Source organism: Esox lucius, chromosome 23 (assembly GCF_011004845.1).
Source record: "Esox lucius isolate fEsoLuc1 chromosome 23, fEsoLuc1.pri, whole genome shotgun sequence".
Taxonomy (NCBI): domain Eukaryota; kingdom Metazoa; phylum Chordata; class Actinopteri; order Esociformes; family Esocidae; genus Esox; species Esox lucius.
The window spans coordinates 2,383,529-2,407,960 of record NC_047591.1 but is presented as its reverse complement, the minus strand read 5'-3'; the positions used below and the strand labels follow the sequence as shown (position 1 = coordinate 2,407,960).

At 41.3% G+C, this 24,432-nt stretch overlaps 1 protein-coding gene across 4 annotated transcripts in view; it reads right to left on the bottom strand.

The window, feature by feature from the left end:
* The window catches only part of aldh1l2 (aldehyde dehydrogenase 1 family, member L2), a 51,582-nt gene extending 33,855 nt beyond the window's left edge, over positions 1-17,727 (bottom strand). Inside the window, exons 1-7 of one of the 4 annotated variants that reach the window (XM_020043002.2) lie at positions 17,543-17,727; positions 15,101-15,245; positions 12,831-12,944; positions 12,203-12,437; positions 7,019-7,184; positions 6,756-6,857; positions 3,724-3,813 (exon numbers count right to left, since the gene is read on the bottom strand). In XM_020043002.2, coding sequence (XP_019898561.1) covers positions 3,724-3,813; positions 6,756-6,857; positions 7,019-7,184; positions 12,203-12,437; positions 12,831-12,944; positions 15,101-15,245; positions 17,543-17,590 — 900 coding nt within the window. In that variant the 5' untranslated portion in view covers positions 17,591-17,727. Of the gene's footprint in view, positions 1-3,723; positions 3,814-6,755; positions 6,858-7,018; positions 7,185-12,202; positions 12,438-12,830; positions 12,945-15,100; positions 15,246-17,542 lie in introns of those variants that run through there. The other 3 variants (XM_010904351.3, XM_020043003.2, XM_010904353.5) reach the window with 3 other exon arrangements.
* Between the last annotated feature and the right edge of the window lie 6,705 nt (positions 17,728-24,432).

The window sequence follows — 24,432 nt, the reverse complement described above, 5'->3', positions numbered from 1 at the left end:
TATTGCATGACATAAGTATTTGATACATCAGGTAAGCAGAACTTAATATTTGGTACAGAAACCTTTGTTTGCAATTACAGAAATCATACGTTTCCTGTAGACACTGACCATGTTTGCACACACTGCAGCAGGGATTTTGGCCCACTCCTCCATACATACATTCTCCAGATCCTTCAGGTTTCGGGGCTGTCGCTGGGCAATACGGACTTTTAGCTCCCTCCAAAGATTTTCTATTGGGTTTAGGTCTGGAGACTGGCTAGGCCACTCCAGGATCTTGAGATGATTCTTACGGAGCCACTCCTTAGTTGCCCTGGCTGTGTGTTTCGGGGCCTTGTCATGCTGGAAGACCCAGCCACGACCCATCTTCAATGCTCTTACTGAGGGAAGGAGGTTGTTGGCCAAGATCTTGCGATACATGGCCCCATCCATCCTCCCCTCAATACGGTGCAGTCGTCCTGTCCCCTTTGCAGAAAAGCATCCCCAAAGAATGATGTTTCCATCTCCATGCTTCACGGTTGGGATGGTGTTCTTGGGGTTGTATTCATCCTTCTTCTTCCTCCAAACACGGTGAGTGGAGTTTAGATCAAAAACCTCTATTTATGTCTCATCAGACCACATGACCTTCTCCCATTCCTCCTCTGGATCATCCAGATGGTCATTGGCAAACTTCAGACAGGCCTGGACATGCGCTGGCTTGAGCAGGGTGACCTTGCGTGCGCTGCAGGATTTTAATCCATGATGGCGTAGTGTGTTACTAATGGTTTTCTTTGAGACTGTGGTCCCAGCGCTCTTCAGGTCATTGACCAGGTCCTGCCGTGTAGTTCTGGCCTGATCCCTCACCTTCCTCATGATCATTGATGCCCGACGAGGTGAGATCTTGCATGGAGCCCCAGACTGAGGGAGATTGACCGTCATCTTGAACCTTTCTAATAATTATTCCAACAGTTGTTGCCTTCTCACCAAGCTGCTTGCTTATTGTCCTGTAGCCCATCCCAGCCTTGTGCAGGTCTCCAATTTTATCCCTGATGTCCTTACACAGCTCTCTGGTCTTGGCCATTGTGGAGAGGTTGGAGTCTGTTTGAATGTGTGGACAAGTGTCTTTCATACAAGCAACAAGTTCAAACAGGTGCAGTTAATACAGGTACTGTGTGGTCCGATCCAACAGACGAGCTACTTTAGCTCAAATTGCTGAAAAATTAATGCTGGTACTGATAGAAAGGTGTCAGAACACACAGTGCATCGCAGTTTGTTGCGTATGGGGCTTGCGTAGAACAGTCATGCTGACTCCTGCCTACAACCGTGAGCATCAGAACTGGACCATGGAGCAATGGAAAAGGTGGCCTGGTCTGATGAATCACATTTTCTTTTGCATCATGTGGATGGCCATGTGCGTGTGCGTTGCATACCTGGAGAACACATGGCACCAGGATGCACTATGGGAAGAAGGCAAGCCGGCCGAGGCAGTGTGATGCTTTGGGCAATGTTCTGCTGGGAAACCTTGGGTCCTGCCATTCATTTGGATGTTACTTTGACATGTACCACCTACTTGAACATTGTTACAGACCATGTGCACCTTTTCTTGGCAACGGTGTTCACTGATGGCACTGGCCACTTTCAGCAGGATAATGTGCCCTGCCACAAAGTGAAAATGGTTCAGGAATTGTTTGAGGAACACAACAAGTTCAAGGTGTTGACTTGGTCTCCAAATTTTCCAGATCTCAATCCAATGGAGCATCTGGGATGTGCTGGACAAACAGGTCCGATCCATGGAGGCCCCACCTCGCAACATATAGGACTTAAAGGATCTGCTGCTAATGTCCTGGTTCCAGATACCATAGCACACCTTCAGAGGTCTAGTGGAGTGCCTAATGAACTACAAGTATGCCTCGATTGGTCAGGGCTGTTTTGGCGGTAAAACTGGCACCTACACAATATTAGGCAGATGGTCATAATGTTATGGCTGATTGGTGTATTTTCGAACGCTATATCGGTTGCCCCGTTCACTTCCATTGTAGCCCAGAGATAGGCTTCCTTTAAAAATCAAACAAACTCAAAATTGAAATAATTCAAAATAAGTGTCTCCAGAGTCCAAGACTAGATAATCATAAAAAAAATCCCCAAGTTAAAAATAGCTAACCTTTCCTTTAACATCTCTTCAATCATCACGACCACCACCACTACTTTATCGTGAATGCAAGGTACATAAAACGGCATGAAGTATATATGCTGACAATTTTACATTTTAATCTCAAGTGAACATAAGATGCATACATACAGTACGTTTGGCCAGAAGCACCTTATTTCTTCATGAAGGAGAGATCGGACATACAGTCAGTTCACTTGATTTGTTTACTTATTTTTATGTCGTTATTTTAACACCTGCACATTGGATTTGTTTAGATATGGTTGTACTGTTCTTACATGCACATTGCTTTACTTGTGTTGTGTTTATATGCACATTTGATTTGCTTAAGGTTGTGCTCATTAAAACCTGCATTAGGGAGACTATCATCTGTCATAACCACATGGTGCCATTTTTTATGTTAATTATTTTAATGTTTATGCACACTAAGTTCATAGTGCTTCTAATTTTATTTGTTTGTTGGTTTCCGATATAAAACTTGGTGATATGATTTCAGTGTGAATATGAGTACTTTTTGAACATTTCCAGCACATTTTAACAATACTGCAATAAAACTGAAACATGATCATTTTGGTCACTATAACCGTAATATAAAATGTTCATACCGTTTCATCTCTATCTGTGGCATATATAAAAAATGCTGAGTAGGCCCATTTGACTCCTCCACTTGAGTGCCTGCCTCAAGTGGAGGAGTTTAAGTATCTAGGGGTCCTGTTCACGAGTGAGGGAAGGAAGGAACGGGAGATTGACAGACGGATCGGTGCAGCTTCTGCAGTAATGCGGTTGATGTATCGGTCTGTCGTGGTGAAGAAAGAGCTGAGCCGCAAGGCGAAGCTCTCGATTTACCGGTCAATCTACGTTCCTACTCTCACCTATGGTCATGAGCTTTGGGTCATGACCGAAAGGACAAGATCCCGGACACAGGCGGCCGAAATGATCTTTCTCCGCAGGGTGGCTGGGCGATCCCTTAGAGATAGGGTGAGAAGCTCGGTCACCCGGGAGGAGCTCAGAGTAGAGCCGCTGCTCCTCCACATCGAGAGGGGTCAGCTGAGGTGGCTTGGGCATCTGTTTCGGATGCCTCCGGACCGCCTTTCTGGGAAGGTGTTCCGGTCCCGTCCCACCGGGAGGAGACCCCGGGGAAGACCTAGGACACGCTGGAGGGACTATGTCTCCCGGCTGGCCTGGGAACGCCTCGGTGTCCCCCCGGAAGAGCTGGAGGAAGTGTCTGGGGAGAGGGAAGTCTGGGCATCCCTGCTGAGACTGCTGCCCCTGCGACCCGGCCCCGGATAAGCGGAAGAAGATGGTATGGTATGGTATGGCCCATTTGACCTCGGTTTTGGATCAGGATAGCAAGCAGAAAGGATCTAAACACCAAATGAGGGAATATCTTTCGGAAGAATTATATACCACCCCTCCAGTAGAGTTCCAGAGACACGTAGAATCTATGCCAAGGCACATTGAAGCTGTTCTCGTGGCTTGTCGAGGCCCAACACCTTGGTGATACACTTTATGTAGTTTTTTCCTTTAATTTGTCACCTCTGTGTGTGCATCAGTATGTGCATGGATGTTACGGAACGCACCTGACCATCAATGACCGACCACGCCCCGGGAACTTTGTCATGGCCACGAATCCAGTTATGAATGGCCTCTGCTGGCTGAGCTAGGTTGACCTGGAGGTAACATAGAGGATTGAGAGAGTCAGATGTTTCTTTAATACATTCTTAGGAACCAGAGAGGCCAAACATGATTCCGCATCCACTGGCGTTGATCAATTCTCTATGATTCTGACTAGGTAAACATGAGGTCCTATGTATGATCCTGCTTTGTTTTCTGCCACTGTGTCAATTTTACTACAAAGTTTGCCCTGTCTATTCATGTCCTTCATTCATAATTTGGCAAATAATATTGTCAACGAATAAACTGTCATAATAATGTCTTAAAGCCACAACTAATATACTGTATGGTTGTTTGTACCCTAAATATAATAGGATAGTGGTCAAAACTCTTAACAAAAATCATGCCAGTGAAGTTTCCTATTTGCAGAGATGGGCAGTATTTGAAATAGACATTTAAACAACTTTTGACTATATTGTCATTTGTAATTTTCTGTCCTGATCCAATGTCTTTCATAAGAAAAATGTGTTAACTGTTTCTTTACCAAGAATGTTGTTGAAGTTAAAGTTGGTCCTTGCAAATGTTTTTTGTTCATAAAATACAATATATTATTAGCATAATAATCTTGTTTTTAGGGCTTTTTGTAAAGTTTTTTGTAAAATAAGTAATTTCTGCCCATTTCAGTCTATAGGGGACTTGCATTGAGCATGGCAGACTGCTTATTTTATTATGCTTGGCCTAATAAATGAAATCAGATTTTTATGTCCACTCCCGAAGCTATACAGATGCATATGTTTTCTTGCATTTCTATTTTTGTATTAGTGCATAAAGATTGTATATCATTGACTATCATCCTTTTTTTCTCAGAACACAGGAATCTGTCCTGGTCCTAGATAGTTCCTTCTAGTATTACACATAACAAGTGGGGAGAACAAGTATTTGATACACTGCCGATTTTGCAGGTTTTCTGTAATTTTTATCATAGGTACTCTTCAACTGGGAGTGACGGAATCTAAAACAGAAATCCAGAAAATCACATTGTATGATTTCAACATAATTCATTTGCATTTTATTGCAAAACATAAGTATTTGATACATCAGAAAAGCAGAACTTAATAATTGGTACAGAAACCTTTGTTTGCAATTACAGAGATCATACGTTTCCTGTAGACACTGACCATGTTTGCACACACTGCAGCAGGGATTTTGGCCCACTCCTCCATACATACGTCCTCCAGATCCTTCAGGTTTCGGGGCTGTCGCTGGGCAAATACGGACTTTCAGCTCCCTCCAAAGATTTTCTATTGGGTTTAGGTCTGGAGACTGGCTAGGCCACTCCAGGATCTTGAGATAATTCTTACGGAGCCACTCCTTAGTTGCCCTGGCTGTGTGTTTCGGGGTCTTGTCATGCTGGAAGACCCAGCCACGACCCATCTTCAATGCTCTTACTGAGGGAAGGAGGTTGTTGGCCAAGATCTTGCGACATGGCCCCATCCATCCTCCCCTCAATACGGTGCAGGTCGTCCCTGTCCCCTTTGCAGAAAAGCATCCCCAAATAATGATGTTTCCGCCTCCATGCTGCACGGTTGGGATGGTGTGCTTGGGATTGTACTCATCCTTCTTCCTCCAAACACGGCGACTGGAGTTTAGACCAAAAACCTCTATTTTTTGTTTCATCAGACCACATGACCTTCTCCCATTCCTCAACTGGATAATCCAGATGGTCATTGGCAAACTTCAGATGGGCCTGGACATGCGCTGGCTTGAGCAGGGGGACCTTACGTGCGCTGCAGGATTTGAATCCATGACGGCGTAGTGTTGTTACTAATGGTTTCTTTGAGACTGTGGTCCCAGCTCTCTTCAGGTCATTGACCAGGTCCTGCCGTGTAGTTCTGGGCTGATCCCTCACCTTCCTCATGATCATTGATGCCCCATGAGGTGAGATCTTGCATGGAGCCCCAGACTGAGGGAGATTGACCGTCATCTTGAACTTCTTCCATTTTCTAATAATTGCACCAACAGTTGTTGCCTTCTCACCAAGCTGCTTGCCTATTGTCCTGTAGCCTATCCCAGCCTTGTGCAGGTCTACAATTTTATCCCTGATGTCCTTACACAGCTCTCTGGTCTTGGCCATTGTGGAGAGGTTGGAGTCTGTTTGAGTGTGTGGACAGGTGTCTTTTATACAGGTAACAAGTTCAAACAGGTGCAGTTAATACAGGAAATGAGTGGCGAACAGGAGGGCTTCTTAAAGAAAAACTAATAGGTCTGTAAGAGCCGGAATTCTTACTGGTTGGTAAGTGATCAAATACTTATGTCATGCAATAAAATGCAAATAAATTATTTAAAAATCATACTATGTGATTTTCTGGAATTTGGTTTTAGATTCTGTCTGTCACAGTTGAAGTGTACCTATGATAAAAATTACAGACCTCTACATATTTTGTAAGTAGGAAAACCTGCAAAATCGGCAGTGTATCAAATAATTGTTCTCCCCATTGTATTAGTATTGAACCCCACTGTCTGTTATGCAACACTTGGAAGACGGAGCTTAAAAATAAATCCAGCTACCTTGGCCAGTGCTATGGGGTTTAGTAAGTTAACACCCCCATCCACTTCAACAAGCCCTTGCCCTCTCCTTTATACTGAAATCCCCTCTGCCCAATTCTGGGCCTTGTACATCAAACACATGCTAAACAAGAATTCTCCAAACTGTGTAATGAATGGATGTTGTTCTATTATAACACTGCAAATTAATAATTTGATGATAATTTGGGCAAGAACCGTGAAAGATCAAGATCAAGAACAAATAAGCTCCAACCTTAAACTGGTTTCTTTTCAATTGTTATTCGATGGTTCAGTGGCTATTGGTTCAGTGGCTATCCTCACTTTCTGTTTCTATTTCCTTCATTCCCTACAAACAGCCTTAAACAGGTGACACTTTCCGCAGCATCTGTTACTGTATATACTGTTTTTAGGCCTATCATGTTCAGTTTCTTACCTTGGCATTGGATTTCTTCTGGATGCCCTCGTAGCTGGCACCCTCCTCAGTTTGATTGATGCGCGGGGCCTTCCCATCAGCGATAAGTTGCACTGACTCCACCTGCCCCACAGCAAAGCACCAACCCCAAAGCAAAGTTAATGTCAGTGGTACGGTAAAAATCATATAAGTGATAGCTGTAGTGACTTACTAATAGAGCTTTTGTTCTATCTTGGTTGTGCGCTAAGGATGAGCTGAAGGTGATGATGAATTTCTATAGTTACCATGGCCTTAATGCCTTCTGGGAAGAGGAAGCGGTTGTAGAGGGAGTCCACAGTGTCGTTGGGTTCCACTGGGCATTCTCTCTGGAGCAAAATGGGACCCGTGTCCAGTCCGTCATCAGCCCAGAAAATAGAGAACCCAGCCTTCTTATCCCCCTGGATCAGAGTCCTGAGGAGAACAGGGATCCAGAACTAGTATAGCCACAGAATAAATGTAATATGTCAAACCAGGATGCTATATGTGGAATTGGGTCATACATAAAACCGGGCACTTAACCATGACAAATGCTTAGAGTACAGTGAGAGAATGGCATACTTTTACATCACATTTGTTGAAAGGTATGAATGTTTGACACAGGAAGTCATGTTCAGTCAAAGTGCAACATTAATCAGCCAATGGGCATAACGTACTGTGATGTGTATTCTGGATTGCATTGTTTATAAAGTAGAGATACCACCGGACGTCCTTTGAGATTGAGTTAGATGAGAATGAGTTTGTAAGACCAAGTATAGAGTCTGTAACATCATTACCAACAGACAGTCAAATGCTGTAATAAATAATTGAATTACTCTTTCCCTTGATGACCGGGTACATGATCATTATGTCAACCACTATATGAAATGGCTGATTTCTAACAGTATGTTGCCGCGACCGGATGGATAATCTTATTGACTCTACTGAAGATCAACTGTTTCGACAGAACTTCTGAGCTAACTAGCTAACTGCTAACTGAAGGAGTTCTTGGTTATGGACACAGATGAACAGTGAGTCATACAACGAACAGTCAAGATTGCAAAAGCGTTTGGTAGTCGACCAAGCCCTAGTTAATTCCCCTGTCAAGGCCACCATTTTTATTGTGTGGAACCTGTCTGTTATACAGTGACTTGTACAAGTCAAATATAATGTTGTCCAGTTATACAAATACAACATGACTGCAGATTCTGACGCGCATGCACTAATGTTTAAATATCATAGTGTGAAAAAAGACACTAACAAGAACAAAAACAGCAAAGACAAAAGAAAGTCAAGATGGCCGAGAGAGGACAACTGTCGAAAGGTGGGAAAGAAGACTATCAAAATGGTCGAAGATGCATTTTGTTTGTCCACCTGGCTGAACGACTGCAGTCACTATGGGGTGCCGTCTGTAAATTGTTGCACATTCTGTAATCCTGCTCAGTTTTTGCACATTTAGCATTGCCAAATGTACAAAAAATGCACTACAATTTTCAACTGTAACTTTTTCAAACATTTAGTGAGAAATCAATGTAAATACATGCAAACTTTTCCAAGAGTAGTGTTCTGCAATAACTCAAAATTATACAACAATATCGTAAATGTTAAATATAAATGTAAATATTAAATATAAACTTAAATATTAAATGTAAATGTTAAATATAAATGTAAATGCTAAATATAAATGTTAAATATAAATGTTAAACATAAATATTAAGTGTAAATGTTAAATATACATTTACAATTTAAATCTTCAAAACGGAATAAAACTGCCATTACGGTAATTGGCCACATCAAAACAGCAAATCCAGGTGATTGAAAGGGCGGTTGCATTGGGGTGGTTCTTCAGGATTGAACTACACCAGGCACCACTGCGAAACAGCCACTACACCATTGCTCTCGGTAAGTCCTGAAATTGAGTTTACATTTTTTTAATTAATAGCGATGGCTAATTTGTAGCTAGTATGTATCATGTGCGGTTTTAGCTACCATTGGCTAGCTAATGCATAAAGACATGTTACTTAGTAGTCATAGTTTGTAAAAGGAGTGAGGTTCTTGATCACAGTGTGAGTCAAAAGTGAAATTGTAGTCTTCTATCAGCAGGGGTTTCAGTTATGTATGTAATATTTCACTCTTTAGGTACCAGCAGGACTTCACTGAGCTCAGCGACCACATCACTGAGATTGGTAAGTTCTTAAATAATGCAGGGCAATGGAACGATCGGTTACCCAGATCTGAAAAACATTAGAATGCGCAATCACCTGTAGCTATTGCGGCGAATCATGCCATCATGGCTGCAAGTCAAAGCTGTATAGTGTCGTCAGTGTCCACTGTATTACACTGAACAAAATTATAAACGCAACATTTATTTTTGCTGAACTCAAAGATCTAATACTTTCTCTATGTACACAAAAGGCCTATTTCTCTCAAATATTGTTCACAAATCTGTCTAAATCTGTATTAGTGAGCACTTCTCCTTTGCTGAGATAATCTATCCACCTCACAGATATGGCATATCAAGATGCTAATTAGACAGCATGATTATTGCACAGCTGTGCCTTAGGCTGGCCACAATAAAAGTTGTGGATCGAGTGGCCCATGGTGGCGATGGGCTACGGGTTATGGACAACGAACACAGGTGCATTTTATTGATGGCATTTTGAATGCACAAAGATACCGTGACGAGATCCAGAGGCCCATTGTTGTGCCATTCATCCATGACCAGCACCTCATGTTGCAGCAGATACTGACTGGTTTTCGGACAACCCCAATACAGTGAAACTGCACATTTTAGAGTGGCCTTTTATTGTGGCCAGCCTAAGGCACACCTGTGCAATAATCATGCTTTCTAATAAGCATCTTGATATTATCTAAGCCATTTACGTACATAGAGAAAGTCTTGGATCTTTGAGTTCAGCTCATGATAAATGGGGGCAAAAACAAGTGTTTCGTTTATAATTTTGTTCAGTGTAGATTAATGTAACCTTGTAAATAAAATCGCTAAATTTTGTTATTCTAGGATGGACACCAGAACTACATTTCTAAAGAAGACATGGGAAATGTGCTGTCATTAAAGACCACATTGATAGAAGTTGCTTCCATCCTTTGCATTTCCAGACAAACTCTGTACAAACCCATTAGGGAGCTCAACATCTCAAGAACAACGCTGGTACAACTGAGTGATGAGTAATTGGATTCTGCAGTATCTGAGATCAGAGCAGGGAAAGGTGATGCTTAATGGACACCTGTGTTCCAGAGACATTCTGGTGCAGTGAAAGCGGTTAAGAGAGTCAATCAAAAGGGGTGGTTCTGGTGGTATTGAGTCTGGGAGGAGAACAACAATATTTCTGTGTTTATTCTGTGCTGTGTACAAATTTCAACTGGCATATGGATGGTAATCAAACATAATACAGGTTCTGGTCATATAATAAGAATATAATCAAAAAGTTGATTTATTTCAGTAATTCCATTCAAAAAGTGAAACTTGTGTAATGTATACATTCATTCCACACAGACTGATATATTTCAAGTGTTTATTTCTTTTAATTTTGATGATTATAACTGACAACTAATGAAAACCCCAAATTCAGTCTCTTGGAAAATTAGAATATTACTTAAAACCAATACAAAAAAAGGATTTTTAGAAATGTTGGCCAACTGAAAAGTACGAACATGAAAAGTATGAGCATGTATAGCACTCAATACTTAGTTGAGGCTCCTTTTGCCTGAATTACTGCAGCAATGTGGCGTGGCGTGGAGTCGATCAGTCTGTGGCACTGCTCAGGTGTTCTGTTAGTGGCCTTCAGCTCTTCTGCATTGTTGGGTCTGGCGTATCGCATCTTCCTCTTCACAATACCCCATACATTTTCTATAGGGTTACGGTCAGGCAGGTTTGCTGGCCAATTAAGAACAGGGATACCATGGTCCTTAAACCAGGTACTGGAAGCTTTGGCACTGTGCGCAGGTGCCAAGTCCTGTTGGAAAATCAAATCTGCATCTCCATAAAGTTGGTCAGCAGCAGGAAGCATGAAGTGCTCTAAAACTTCCTGGTAGACGGCTGCGTTGACCTTGGGCCACAGAAAACACAGTGGACCAACACCAGCAGATGACATGGCACCCCAAACCATCACTGACTGTGGAAACTTTACACTGGACATCAAGCAACATGGATTCTGTGCCCCTCCTCTCTTCCTCCAGACTCTGGGACCTTGATTCCCAAAGGAAATGCTAAATTTACTTTCATCAGAGAACATAACTTTGGACCACTCAGCAGCAGTCCAGTCCTTTTTGTCTTTGGCCCAGGCGAGACGCTTCTGACACTGTGTCTTGTTCAAGAGTGGCTTGACACAAAGAATGCGACAGCTGAAACCCATGTCTTGCATACGTCTGTGAGTGGTGGTTCTTGAAGCACTGACTCCAGCTGCAGTCCACTCTTTGTGAATCTCCCCCACATTTTTGAATGGGTTTTGTTTCACAATCCTCTCCAGGGTGCGGTTATCCCTATTGCTTGTACACTTTTTTCTACCACATCTTCTCCTTCCCTTCACCTCTCTATTAATGTGCTTGGACACAGAGCTCTGTGAACAGCCAGCCTCTTTAGCTATGACCTTTTGTGTCTTGCCCTCCTTGTGCAAGGTGTCAATGGTCATCTTTTGGACAGCTGTCAAGTCAGAAGTCTTCCCCATGATTGTGTAGCCTACAGAACTAGACTGAGAGACCATTTAAAGGCCTTTGCAGGTGTTTTGAGTTAATTAGCTGATTAGAGTGTGGCACCAGGTGTCTTCAATATTGAACCTTTTCATAATATTCAAATTTTCTGTGATACTGAATTTGGGGTTTTCATTAGTTGTCAGTTACAATCATCAACATTTTAAGAAATAAACACTTGAAATATATCAGTCTGTGTCGAATGAATGTATGCATTATACAAGTTTCACTTTTTGAATGGAATTGCTGAAATAAATACACTTTTTGATGATATTCAAATTATATGACCAGCACCTGTATATCCCGTCAGATTAGCATTTTATTTTCACTCATTAAAATGCAAATCAATTCATAACATTTTTGACATGCGTTTTTCTGGATCTTTTTGTTGTTATTCTGTCTCTCACGGTTCAAATAAACCTACCATTAAAATTAGACTGGTAATTTTTTTGTCAGTGGGCAAACTTACAAAATCAGCAGGGGATCAAATAATTTTTCCCCTCACTGTAGAAGCTACACAAACCTATTATTTATTTCGCTGACCAATACACAAACCTATCCAAATAATGCAGCGTACGCTCTCATCCAGTGGGACTTACAGTAGTGAGCACTCTCATACTGACCCCCCGTTGGGAATCAGACCCACAACCCTGGCAATTGACCACCATGCCACACAAATCTATAGACGCTTTGTCCACATGCATACTTCAAAAATAAATATTGAAGCCCTGTCCCATTATTCTTACCAGTTAATTGCAGAGGCCCCACGGTGCAGGGGCAGGATGGAGGGGTGGTAGATGATGGAGCCGTAGGCTGGGTGGTCAATCACTTCCATGGGGATAAACTGGGAGCAGAAAGGCATGACGTTGAGTTCAGCCCCCACTGCCTTGTAAGCCTCCACCACCTCCGGGATGGGCTTCCCTTTGACTCGCCACCGGGGGAACTTAAAGACTGGGGTACCATCTTTCTGCGCCGCTACCGCTGAAGGGAGAGGGGGGAGAGATGACACGTATGTCCTCCATGCGGCATATGCGAGAGGGGATCATCCAAGTGAGTTTATCTGAGTGAGATGGGTGTTTTGGAGGTTCAGTTCTTTCCCAGGCAAGGTCAGCTCTCCCTGACTGGTGTTAATTAGGGTCACATGAAACCCACCCTTTGGCTTTATCCACCAGCTACAGAGCAGCTGGGGGCACCGTGTTTCACAGTGCATTTTTGTGGGCCAGTCGAGATGTTGGCACCTGTTCTAATCTGTGTGCTAAGCATAATGGTAGGAGATAAGAAGACCATGGTCAAGCTCTCTTTTATATATACCTCTAAAAAATTTTATCTTCTCAATTTCATTATGTCTTATTCAAATGTATGGCCTTGCCTCACCATAGCAACTCCCCAGTGGGTTTGGGAAAAGACATGTCTTCCGTTGCGCATCTTGCAAGCCGTTCTGCTCCTTATCACACTCCTCGGTGAACCAGGAAGTAGTCACCGGCACATCTGCGCTGGCAGAGAGTGCATTGCTCTACCGACAACCACAATTGAACATGCAGGCACCTGACCAATCACAAGGAGCCGCTGGAGTGCGACATTCAGAAAAAAACACCCCACCAACCCTGTGTGACACTTAATCAATCTGTACATCCCACTGCTGTACCTTACAATGAGGCAGTAACTTACAGAGCTGCAGTAGTGGCTGAATTTGCCATCACAGATTAAGCCTAGTCTATGACCTAAAAAAACATGCTTGATTTTCTAGTCGTAGACTAGAAAAACAGCCTGATGCTTTTATATTGTCCCATCTAAGTAATATTTGAGCAAAGCTTTACAAAAAAATTGTGAAACAGACCTATGCCACCCCAACCGATGCAGACTGAAATTAAATGCATCTTTTGAAACCAGATGCACCAACAAATGACAGCAGACGTTTTCAGCTCACAGCTGCTCCTGATGGGTCCCCTCATCATGTAAATGTCTGATTGCCGGTTTCTTTGTTTCATTGTGTTGGCCAAGAAGAAGTAATGAGCGAGAGTTGGGAGTTTACCCTTAACAAACCATCCTGAAAGGACAGGGTTTGGAGAAAACAAAGGAAGATGACCATAGCGATTGAGGCTGGACCCAAACCTATTTTCACACCTTTTGTAACAAACACTGCCCCAGTGTCCAATCACAATGGGCCCCCTGTTACTGGAGATACAAAAAAATCTGTCACAAGAACTTGACAAGATACCTGAATTTTCCAATTCTCAATAAGTGATTGAAAAGTACTGACTGGCATTTGCAAGGCTTTTGATATCTTTTTATATCATTTTCCATCTTTATAAAGTTCCATTACCTTGTTATGCAGGTCTTTAGACAGTTCTTTTCTGCTCCCCATGGCTCAGTATCTAGCCTGCTCAGTGCATCCACGTGAGAGCTAACAAACTCCTTGACTATTTATACACAGACACTAATTGCAATTTAAAAAGCCACAGATGTGGGAAATTCACATTAAATTGCCATTTACACCTGTGTGTGTCACCTTGTGTGTCTGTAACAATGCCAAACATTCACAAGGGTATGTAAACTTTTGATCAGGGCATTCGGGTGATGTTATCATTATGATTTAAAAAGGAGCCAAACAACTAAGTGATAATAAATGGCTTCATATGATCACTATCTTTAAAATAAAAGGCTTTTTTTTGCATTATCAGTCATATTTTCAAAAAGAATGCCAAAATTGCACAATTTCTGCAAGGGTATGCAAACTTATGAGCACAACTGAAAATGTTATATGATTTAATTTTGTGTTATACAGCTTTGTCGGTCGCTATGCCCCCTTGAGGGGGCCCTTGGCTTTGGTGCTGGAGCTGTGCTGGGGATTATGGAACAGATAACCTTGTTCATTTAGCAAAAATAAACTTAAAGAATATAATTATATACTACAATAATCAAGATTTTTTTTCCTAATTAAGATAAGAACCAGTATGAAGAGATGCTTAAAACATTGATAGTCTGGTAAGTTGACATGGGAGTTTTCATGTCCTGGGAGTTGACCTGGGAGTTTTCAATCGACAGTTGGGTAAACACCCAACTCTCGCTCATTACTTCTTCTTGGCCAACACAATGAAACAAAGAAACCGGCAATCAGACATTTACATGATGAGGGGACCCATCAGGAGCAGCTGTGAGCTGAAACGTCTGCTGTCATTTGTTGGTGCATCTGGTTTCAAAAGATGCATTTAATTTCAGTCTGCATCGGTTGGGGTGGCATGGGTCTGTTTGGTTCTCCTCACCTCCCCGCTCTTTCACAATTTTTTTGTAAAACTTTGCTCAAATATTACATAGATGGGACAATATAAAAGCATCGGGCTGTTTTTGCAGAAACAGATTAAGTCAAAATTTTAGATCCTAGCCAAGGCTTAACACTTTTTTGGGTTACTACATGATTCCATATGTTTTATTTCATACTTCTGATGTCTTATTATACTATTATTATTTAGTAATTAAGCAGACACACTCTTCCAGAGCAACTTCATCTTAGGGTAGGTGGTACCACATAACTCAGTTATACTTAGTACATTTAATTAAATTACATATGTATCAGCGAAGTTAGGCTAGTGCAAGGGCTAAAAGTTCTCTCCATTCATGCCCCCCCCCCTTGTGTCAATACTTACCCAGAGGGTCTGCCTTGCCATCCTTATCTGGAACAGTAAACACGCCCACCACCTTGTGGCCCTGCTTTCTAATATTGGTGTACACTTCCTGTCCGAACAGGCTCTGGCCAATCAGAGCCAACTTCAGCTTATTTTGGTAGTAATTCTGGAAGGAAGAAATGAAAGCATATTAGTTGAGGGGTGTGAACAATTTCTGACACAGAGTAATATTGCATTTGGCCTTTTTGATAAAAACACATCTTTCCCACCCCTCAGGCTTTGAACCAAACTTTCTAGATGTGTAATTTGCTAAATAAAAACCCAAGATTTTCTCTTGTTCAGTTGGTATAACATGGTGCTTGCAATGTGGGACCCATAGCAAGGCCATAATTATAATATACAGCTCTGGAAATAATATTTTTTTCTTTCCTTTCCCAAAAAGTTGAAAAGGAAGGTTTTGAGTGAGGAAAAAGGTGCAGGTCCAGAGCTGTATATTGGAGGGACACATCCCCCCCAATATTCAAATATGCTCAAAATGCCCCCCCCCCCCCCCTATACTGATTTATAAATTGTAAAAATACAACAAAAATGTGCAATCATGCACCGCCGTCCAAAAAAATCATTAGCAAATGTAATCATAATCATAACTAAACTTAAATTGCCATTATTATTACTACTGGTTCTAGTATTACGGTTCACTGCAGTTCTGCATGTGGTTTGTCCAAGTGGTGTTGCCGTACGTGTAGTCAACCAAGCTGCAGTGGCACTGCGCCAAATACCCGTTTCGTAGTCCTAGTTATCTTGACACCTCTTACAAATGTTGCCAATTCCAGGTCAGTTGTGAGAACTACAGTCTTTAATTACTCAACACTCCAAACCCGGTTTATGTCATCACTTTTCACAAAGAGGATCCACAAAGGAACTATCAACAGTCAAGGACACTTAGAATCCTGGCAACAGCTCCAGCATGGGACATTCTTCTACTCTTCCCTATTTTTAAGGAAACCCCACCTCTGGGCATTAAGACATATAGTGCAAACCTCACCATTGTTACAATCCCACCCCCTGCTGTGAGGAATTAACATATCAATGGAGGTCTGATAGTGACTGGCAATGATTTCAGACCTTGACTTTTAACGAGTGTCCACTAGTAAAGACATTAGGATATTACTTTCCTGCCCCCCATGTTAATTCAGCCACAGCATATACCAGTAAAATGCTTTTATTTTTTAAGTGCAAAAAATACTGTGTACACAATGAATGTGTACAAATAAACAGATCGGTGTTGGTGTTGTTCCTAAGACTTCATAATTAATGTTGGCACAACTGAGGTTAGGATTAGGCAAAGGCTACAGGTCAGTTGCAATGATGGTCCGGGACTCAGAGCAACACCAACAAGGCAATATCAGATTGTGCAAATATTGATGATTAAGATTCTTATAAATATATATTTTAAATGTTCTAATGTTTTTCTGGGGGGGACCACTGGCCGATTTGGTCCCCCACCCAGTATTGACTCCATGGCTACCGTCTCAAGGACCAGCAAAGAAACAGATGGAAATGTGTGTACTCACTACTGTAATTCGATCTTAATACACGCATCTGCTAAGTTACATATGTAAAATGGGACGTTTAAAAGTTAAAATGCCTCCACACCATGTGTCTGACTGGAAATTAATGTAAACATGTAAAGTTAGAAGTTATTTAGTAATAACAATGTGTTTGCAGTGTGCTGTAGCCTAATGTAGACTTCTGTGAAAGTTATACATCAAGATGTTAGTGTATACTTTTCCAGCACATGGCTATGTGTTGGACCATCAGCCGACTCAAACGCCCATGCTTAGCGATTTTTACGGTTACATTAATAGGGCAGCGGCGTTGTTTTAGACAGAACTTTATATAAAAATACATCAGACATTATTCCTTGAGATTATCCTGAGAGTGAAGTTATGTCAGTCGAGTTCGCCTGCATGTTTTGGTATTGTGAAAAGCGTGTCGCTTAAGCCGCTGTAATCGATTTGGTCTCCCCGTAGCTGATGCAACTCTAGAGCTGTACAGTGGAAGCAAATTCTTTCAGCGATCGACGCAATCGGCATGTTAACGTGGCAATTTGGCTAAGACATATCCCGTTGTATGGTTGCAAAAATACAATTTCACACTGTACATGTTAATACCATTAATAATTTCGCACGTCACATCACAAACCGCAGAATCTGACTGTCAAGCATGCATTGTGTTTGGAATAAGGTTAGACAGCCAGCTACTGTGGACACCAGACTGTGAAGAAAATAGAAGAGCACACAAAGATTGGCAGATCAGAGCCCGGGTCATTATTGTACATGAAGATGACCCCGTCAAAGATGAATTAATCACAATTCATGCATTAGATTAATGACAACATATCCTGAGATTCAGATGGCATTAAGGGAGGAAAGGGGTTGCAACATAAACAAGGTTACTCACAGAGCTGGTAGATAATTTCCTTATGATTTGGTTGGCTGTCCACAACATGACGGCGATAATTTGTCACAAATTAAAGTATAACAAATATTCGAATGTGGGCTGTGAACGTGTGCAACCTCCTAGTGGGAGAGACACCTGCCTCGCAAGTAATGACAGACAGTGGCAGAGTCAGCGTCTACACGACAACCGGCGAGTACGAGCTACAGTGTACGTGCGCGCTCACGAATCCCACTTCCTTCACGCGTTTACTGTAATTCATATTTCGGTGCGTTTCACTTAAAATCGTTCGTAGTGTTCGATAGTGTTACGGATAGTGTACACTGAGTTTTTCCTAGAGCTACTGTATGTTGCTTGAATGTTATGCATTAATTCATTTTCTATTATATGTTAGCTAGTTGATCATCCTGGCAGTTATTCCTGTTAAGTTGCCTTTACATGCTGTTTATTTAGCTATTATTTCTGAAACATCTAGGTAATCTTACCTAATTCACTTTTTCACTTAATGAAACAGACAGAACAGGATGGCACATTTTGTGATACTTTCGTGTTTAAGTTATGGCACTTTATCTTCTGCCCTTTCATTGTCCTAGGCAAATGCACTGATATATTAGCCAAACATTCAAGCCCTGCTCTAACTGTTCTCATTCAGTCATCAAGTCAAACGTTTTTGTAATAAAGAATTTCTATGATTCTATCAATGCTAGAATCATTTTCGAAAACATTATTTCATAACAAGAAATGTAACTGACAGCATCTTCCTTGCTTTTACTCAGTAGATGTACAATTCTAGGTAGAGAATGCAGGAGTTATTCTTTATTTGAGCTTTTTGTTCTGTTTCAATCTTTTTATTGTTTTTGCAATAAGAGGACTACAAACCCAATACATCAAAAATAAAATGAGCAGATATGCTTTCCCCAAATTGTCTGTCGTCCTCTCCACCCTACCAAATTCCACCTCCATCTCCCCCCAACCACCAACCTTCCCAAGCCCCCTCCCGCCCCCACCTGCACCCCCTCTCCCACCACCCTTCTTACCTATCCCCAAAACTAGCAGTTCCCAGAAAAGGAACAAACTATATAAATTGAGTATATGTAACGTAATACAAATAAGGTGTATAATAGAACAAAAATAAATAGTATTCAATAAAAACAGTAATAATTACCATGGAAATGTTTTAGTATCCCAGAGAATACCTACGAAACTACAGAACGTTAAAGGGCTTCTCTTTTTCAAAATACTGCCAAGCAGTGAAGAACTTATTGGTAAACCCCATAAGAGTGTATCTAACTTTCTCCAGGGGAAGAAAGAACATTAAGGCTGTGATCCACTGATCGTGGGAGGGTGGGGCAGCTTGTTTCCAGTTCAGTAAAATAAGGCGGCGCGTCAGCAGTGAAGCAAAGCCTAAGGTCCTGCTCTGAATGTTAGATAAACGAAGACCTTCCAGAGGGGTTCCAAATATTGCTACGAAAGCTGATGGCTCAACAGGCGAGTTAAAAATCTGAGGGAAGGTATCAAAAACTGAGTTCCAACACCCACCCAGTTTGGGACACGACCAAAACATGTGGCTTAATGAGGCCAGTGCCTGTCTGCATCTATCACACGTTGGGAAATGCTCAGGATCGATTTTGCAAGCCTAGTTTTACTCATGTGGATACGATGCAGGACCTTAAACTGAATCAAAGCATGTTGGACACAAATAGAGGAAAAGTGTACTCTCAGGAGAATAGACTCCCAGGTGTCATCTGTAAAATTCAGTTCAAGATTATGTTCCCAGATATCTCTTAACACACTTAATGATGTACAATGTAAATTAGAAATATAATTATACAGTTTTGATATCAATCCAACACCTGCTGGGTCCAGCTCAAGGAAAAAGTAAATTGGGGAGTCAGGAGGCAGGCTAGGGAATTGGCTCACCTGACTCCTCACAAAATGTCTATTTTCTAAATACCTAAAAAAGTTAGGTATTTGGGAACATCAAATTTCTGAGTGAGCTGTTCAAAGGAACAAAATATATTCTCCATATCAGATCTTTCAAGCATTTCAAACCCCTGCCATTTGGAAAATTAGGTATCCACTAATGAGGGAGTAAAAGTATGATTCATAGCGATGGGAGATACCATTGAGAGGGAATGAAAGCCAAAGTTTCTCATAAATTCGGCCCTGATTTTAACAGAACTTTTGACAACAGGATTGCCACTAAATTGAGAAATAAAGGAAAAGAGGAAGTGGTGTACAAATCAGAGATGATAGAGAGGAAGAAGAACACAAGTTAGATTCCATAAGCACCCAGGCCGGCCCAGAGGTCTGCAAGTGATATTGATACCTGTATGAAATACAAGGAATATTGGCTGACCAGTAATAGAATTGGAAATTAGGCAAAGCCAGGCCTCCGAGCTGCTTAGGTCTTTGAAGAAAAGATTTACGGATCCGAGGATTTTTCCCATTCCATATAAACACAGAGATAACCGAATCTACAGTATTAAAAAAATATTTGGGAATAAAGACTGGAATACATTGAAAGAGACACAGAAATGTAGGAAGTACAGTTATTTTGACTGAGTTAATATGACCAACTAGTGAGAGAGGTGATGTAGACCAACGTGCTAAATCCTGCCTTACCTGTTCTAACAAGGAGGCAAAATTTGAGTTTGTACCCGGAAAACCTACCAAACTGAAGCAGAATTGAAAGAACTGGAGGTACAGATACTTTTGGGTCAGATACATAGAGAAGAAGGTCATCAGCATACAGGGAGACCTTCTGTTCTACTCCTCCCCAGACCACCCCTCAAACCTGTTGACTACCACCTAGCGAAGCTGCAAGGGGCTCAATTGCAAGAGCAAAAAGAAGTGGGGATAAAGTGCACCCCTACATAGTGCCACTAGGAAAATACTTTGAGTGTATATTATTAGTGTGGACCGAAGCAACTGGCTATGCAATAAGCAATTTAATCCATGAAACAAAATAATCTCAAAATCCAAACCTTTTAAGTGTGTTAAATAAATAATCCCATTCCACCCTATCAAAGGCCTTCTCAGCATCCATCAAGATAAGAACCTCAGGTACAGGTTATAAAGATGATGTATAGATAATATTAAATAAACATCTCATGTTAAAAAAAGAAATGTATTTTCCAGATGAAACTGGACAATATTAACTGCATTCAAACAGATCCTTTTGTCTTTTCAACAATAAAGATATTGATGCCTGATAAAATGTTGGGGCCAAAGAGTGTGTCTGAAAAGATTCAGAAAATACATAAAGTAACCAGCGCGAAAGCTGCAGGGAAAATTTCTTTCAAAACTTGCCTCGGAACCCATCTGGTCCTGGGGATTTCCCACTCTGCATCAACTGAATTGCCTCTGTTATCTCCTCAAGAGAAAGAGGTTTCTCAAGGTCATTTAGCATTTGAGGAGCTGTAGAAGGAATATCAAGATTGTGAAAAATGCATGCATAAGTGAGTGATCAGCCACAGATTCAGAAGTATATAGATTTGAATACATTTTATACAATGTGCTACCAAAATGTATAAAACATTACGAATTGGCTAAAACATTTGCACAAAACATCAAAGCCGCATTTCACATTGGCGATATTCAGATCTGTAGGTGGGCGTCCTAACCACTCCTCCACAGAGAGATAGCAGATTTTGAGGCACGAGTAATGGTCTTATCAAGGTCGCTACAATATGTAATCAATGCCTTTTAACATTACAGTTAACTTTAGGTATCACAGAACAGGGTTTAAAGTTTGTGTTAAGGTTTGGTATCACAGCACCGGTGTTAAGGTTAGGGTTAAGGTTTGGGGTAAGGTTAGAAAGCGAAAAATGTTAGGTTAATGTTTGGTTAGGGTTAGAACTCACAGCACTGTGTTTAAGGTTAGGGTTTGGGTTGAGATTAGGTATCACAGCCCTGGGGTTAAGGTTAGGGTTAAGGCATGAATTATGGTTAGAAATGTAATCACATGAAACATGCTGACCTTGAAACACCACGACTCGCCGCCCCTAACAAGAAGTTTCTATTTGGAGCTGCGGGTAGTGCACCTGTTTGCGGAGCTGAAGGGCACAGGTTCCAAACCCTACAAATTGCTGTTTTTTGGGGGATTATTACTCTAACGTTACTTCACCTAACGTAATCTATCTCACAAATTCGACTGTCAAATATTTACATAAAATACATATTCCAATGAGACCAGGTTGGTATTTCCTCTGCAGAGTTCTGCACAAGATAAACAACCAAGCGAGGTGATAAACCCTGCCCCTCTGTCCCTGAGCAAGAAATGTAGTCCTAATTGCCCCCAAAGTGTTGCTGTAAATAAAGTTGTTTGGAAAATAAGGAGGAAAATAGCCATAAACAAAACCAGTGAAACCAGTGAATACCACCTGCAAAAGAAAAAAACATTCCAACCTATTCACCAGATTTAAATAATTAAACCCAAATCATGAATCAAAATGTACAACCATTACTTCCCATTGGAATTTTTTTAATTAAGTTTCCCACACGTTTGAAAGCAACATTGACGTTTTCACACTGTCACATACTTTTATACGCAGCAAACAGTGAGCTGCACTAACCAGATGACGATAATTTGAAACTAATATCTTGTGTTAAGTTCATATTCAAAAGGCAGATGTCCAGATCATCCAACATAACTGATGATCCTGTCTGTTGGAGCCGCCACAAACAAGGAAACTGCTAGCTATTTGCTGTTAGTGATAGGTCTTTGAGACTTCTAGAAGGCCTAATTGAGTCATTTGCCCGGTCCAAAACAGTTCCACCCATTGCAAGTCACACTGTGATTGGATGAGTCTATTGTCAAAATGCAGCTCTAATACAGTGGAATGTCAGATTCCTCATGTCCAGATCCTGAAGGCCTACTCAATTCTAGGTATGAATTAATTCTGGTATGAACCCTCCTCTTTCAAACCCAAACTGAAACAACTTAATCAGAAAACCATTGTGCAATTGGCAGTTCTCTGCCCTCATTTCAGGGTGGTTGCGGTTGGTTGATGTCCCTTTGGTTGATGCTTGGCAATGTGGGTGGATTGACCTCCTGCACAGATAGGGCCACAGTGTCACTGGACCCCACTGTCTCAGCCCCAAGGTTTTACGCTGCTACAATGGGGAGAACAAGTATTTGATACACTGCCGATTTTGCAGGTTTTCCTACTTACGAAGCATGTAGAGGTCTTTAATTTTTATCATAGGTACACATCAACTGTGAGAGATGGAAAAAATCCAGAAAATCACATTGTATGATTTTTACATAATTAATTAGCATTTTATTGCATTACATAAGTATTTGATACACCAGAAAAGCAGAACTTAATATTTGGTACAGAAACCTTTGTTTGCAATTACAGAGATCATACGTTTCCTGTAGTTCTTGACCAGGTTTGCACACATTACAGCAGGGATTTTGGCCCACTCCTACATAGAGACCTTCTCCAGATCCTTCAGATTTCGGGGCTGTCGCTGGGCAATACGGACTTTCAGCTCCCTCCAAAGATTTTCTATTGGGTTCAGGTCTGGAGACTGGCTAGGCCACTCCAGGACCTTGAGATGCTTTTTACGGAGCCACTCCTTAGTTGCCCTGGCTGTGTGTTTCAGGTCCTTGTCATGCTGGAAGACACAGCCACGACAAATCTTCAATGCTCTTACTGAGGGAAGTAGGTTGTTGGCCAAGATCTCGCGATACATGGCCCCATCCATCCTCCCCGCAATATGGTGCAGTCATCCTGTCCCCTTTGCAGAAAAGCATCCCCAAAGAATGATGTTTCCACCTCCATGCTTCATGGTTGGGATGGTGTTCTTGGGGTTGTACTCATCCTTCTTCTTCCTCTAAACATGGCGAGTGGAGTTTAGACCAAAAAGCTCTATTTTAGTCTCATCAGACCACATGACCTTCTCCCATTCCTCCTCTGGATCATCCAGATGGTCAATGGCAAACTTCAGACGGGCCTGGACATGCGCTGGCTTGAGCAGGGGGACCTTGCATGCGCTGCAGGATTTTAATCCATGGCGGATTAAAATTGTTTTAGGTTCCCTCTCTCACAGTTGAAGTGTACCTATGATATAAATTACAGACCTCTACATGCTTAGTAAGTAGGATAACCTGCAAAATCGGTAGTGTATCAAATACTTGTTCTGTAACTAGGACACGCGTGGAAGACGCGCACCACCCCCCCCGACGTGGTATTCGGCATGCGTCATCGCCTGCCATCTAGTCACGCTGCTCCTCCTCCCACGGCACTGTCATGTCTTGTAATTGCACGCACCTGGTGTCCATTCCTGCTTTTTGTTCCCTGCCTAAACATACCCATCAACTACACGCAAACTTTGCTTTGAAAATGTCTGATATCATCCTCCATTCACTCCTGTCAATGAGCAATTACAGTTGTGCTCAAAAGTTATTTGTAGAATAATATACACCAGGTTTGAAGTTCCTATGACAATCATTGAAAAAGATATTAAAGAAATGCTGAATTATAGATGGGGCCATTGATTTATTGATTATTAATAAATCAATAAAGGGTTTCTCAACCTAAACAAAGCTTGAATAAGTAGGCCAGCTATTTCTAGAATAATATACATCAGGTTTGAAGTTCCTATGACAATCATATAATTTTTTTTGAAGAAATACAGAATTAAAGGTGTTTCTATTAATTTATTGATTATTAATAAATCATCAGAGTTTTTCACCAAAGAAAATCTTGAAAAAGTTGGCCATCTATTTCTAGAATAATATACCCTAGGTTTGAAGTTCCTATGACTATTATTGAAAAAGATATTGATGAAATACCAAAAACAAAACATTCCATTGATTTATTGAGTACTGATTAATCAATCAAGATCTTTTTGACAATATCGTATTATTATACCACATTTGA